Source organism: Scophthalmus maximus, chromosome 14 (assembly GCF_022379125.1).
Source record: "Scophthalmus maximus strain ysfricsl-2021 chromosome 14, ASM2237912v1, whole genome shotgun sequence".
NCBI lineage: Eukaryota > Metazoa > Chordata > Actinopteri > Pleuronectiformes > Scophthalmidae > Scophthalmus > Scophthalmus maximus.
In genome coordinates, this window is record NC_061528.1 from 1,152,501 (window position 1) to 1,155,000 (window position 2,500).

General features: G+C 45.2%; 1 protein-coding gene across 6 annotated transcripts in view; it reads left to right on the forward strand.

Annotated features, from left to right (window-relative positions):
• Positions 1–2,500, forward strand: part of satb2 (SATB homeobox 2) — a 44,615-nt gene that overhangs the window by 18,171 nt on the left and 23,944 nt on the right. For all 6 annotated transcript variants that reach the window (XM_047337261.1, XM_047337260.1, XM_047337259.1 and 3 more), the window contains one exon: positions 802–987. In XM_047337261.1, coding sequence (XP_047193217.1) covers positions 802–987 — 186 coding nt within the window. The remainder of the gene's footprint in view (positions 1–801; positions 988–2,500) is intronic.

Consider the following 2,500-nt stretch of genomic DNA (forward strand, 5'->3'; position numbering starts at 1 on the left):
ATTCTTTGTTGCGGCTCGAGTCCAAACCTGTCAAGTTCTTAACCCAAAGTGCTGCTCAGAAAAAGTAATGAACCTCGTGTTCGCAGCCGGAGCTTCACCATCTCTCTGCATTCTGTTTCTGTAATAGTTAATATAACGATTCACAACTTCCACGTGTGGATGTGAAGCAGGTCAGGGAACTGCTCAAAGCCTTTTAAAGTCTGCCAAGGTTTTCACTCTGTTGTGTGTGTGTGTGTGAGTGTGTGTGTGTGTGTGTGTGTGTGTGTGTGTGTGTGTGTGTGTGTGTGTGTGTGTGTGTGTGTGTGTGTGTGTGTGTGTGTGTGTGAGTGTGTGTGAGCTCAAAGTTAGATTCATGTAGTTTGGTTTTCACCTGGTCAAGTTTTTTTCTCCGTATCAAAATTTCTGAACATTGTTTACTTCAATATTTCGTTTTAAACTCCACATTTATGGTTTAGTTGGCTGTTAAATATATATGTATATTTTTTTATTCTCTTAGTATTTGTATAGAGACTCTGTTCGGGGAGACGTTATTGTGACAGCCTGTCTAATAGACGTAGGATAGACACTGTTGCATCATTTGTTTTACATCCTCTGTTTGCTTGTAGCATATTGTGAATTTCAGGTGTTGTTAAATTTCAACAGTGTAAAACAAAAAGGAGGAAGTGATTACGGGCCTGACCCACCAGAAACAAGAGCCACATGTCTGCTGCCTGTGATCACAGACAATAGAAGCCAGACTTTAAAAGAATCTTCCCTTCTTTTCTTCTCTCCTTCCTTTTCCTCCTCCTTCCCGCTCGACAGGTCTGATGATTCCCGTCTTCTGCGTGGTGGAGCAGGCGGACGCAGGGATGCAGACGGACGGGTGCGAGGGGCGCGAGGAGCACGCCGAGTTCGTGCTGGTCAGGAAGGACATTCTCTTCTCTCAGCTGGTGGAGACGGCGCTGCTGGCCCTCGGCTACTCCCACAGCTCCGCCGCACAAGCCCACGGTCAGTCACACACGTCGCACCGACACTGACACAATCTCTGACGCCTGTATTCTGTGTGCTGACCAGCAGAGGGCGACTCTATGAGAAAGTGACTCTACTTCTCACTTGATTCATAACGTCAGCAAATTTCCTGAGGAGTTTATGGTTCAATCTCTAGTTCCAAGTCCTCTTCAACACATGATGTTCATTTTGTAAATTAGACCATGAAGCACCGGATGTGTCGGGGGCGTGGGTACAGCGTGATTGACAGCTGGTACTGTCCAATCAGTGGATGGTTGTAGGTGTAAGTTGAATCTGCAGTGGATGAGCTCTCAGTCAGGCCACACCCCCTGCTCCTCCAAATATGGTTACTTCTGGTAAAAACAAGAACAAGATGGCGCTGGTCAAAGCGCTAAACTCAAGGCTACAAAATGGCCGCTTAGAAAACCAACAGGTGACCTCACGGTGGGTTGACACTTGGTCTGTCAGCTTGTCAAAATAAGGTGCGATTAAAAAAGGGAAGACATTTAAGTCAATCACGTGTAAATGCAGATGAATAAAAGTTTAACGTGCTAATGCTAATGCTAATGCTATGCCCCTAGTGTGATTGCCTGGATGCAGATTGTCATAAATGAAATTTGTTATTATTATTATTATTATAACAAACCTGCCATTGGCCTCCACTTGAAAATCCCCTTCGCTACAGAAAACAACAAAAATCTCAACGTGGACTGTACAGTAAATATGAAGCTATAGCTAGCAGTCAGTTAGCTTAGCTTATAGACAGGAAATCGTTGGCTCTGTCCAAAGACCAAGAAACTACATAACAGCAGACTTTCGTGTTTCAGGCAAGTTTCATTCGCTTCTGACGGAGCCATGCTAGCAGTTTCCCCTTGTTTCCAGTCTTCATGCTAAGCTAAGCTAACCAGCTGCTGGCTCCACCTACATATACCATTCAGACATGAAAGTTATTATTGACGTTCTCATTTCACTCCCATTAAAAGAAAAGAACGAGCGTATTTCATCAATGACATTTCCTTTAACCTCTTGGATTTGTGTGGTGCCCAAACCAATATGAGGGAGTACAGACTGTCTGTGAAAACCTCCCGTAGTTCTACTGTAACTGCAAAGACAATCCTCAGACGTCACAGCAGTGGACACGAGTGTTCGTGACGCCACTGAACTGAAACGAACACTTAGCGACGGCGACGCGGCCAAAGTCAATAAAACAAGAGTCTCGCAGCTCGGAACCATCGGGCTTGGCACAGAAACACAGAATCACAGTTTTCTTTAAAATCCCGTGTCTAATGCTCGGCGTTTAAAGAAGCTAAATGTCTGAGGTCAAGCTGCCTCTTTGTGTTAGCGCAGCCAGACTTGCATGAAGGCCATTAATAATAGTCACGATTTTTTTCCGACCGCCGAGTGTCTCTCGCTGTGTAAACGACGGCACGACTGAGTCAGAGTGAAATCTCCTGCTTAGCTCAGGGGTCAAGACGAGAATATGGTCTTTGAAGGGGGCGACTCTCCCTCTAAT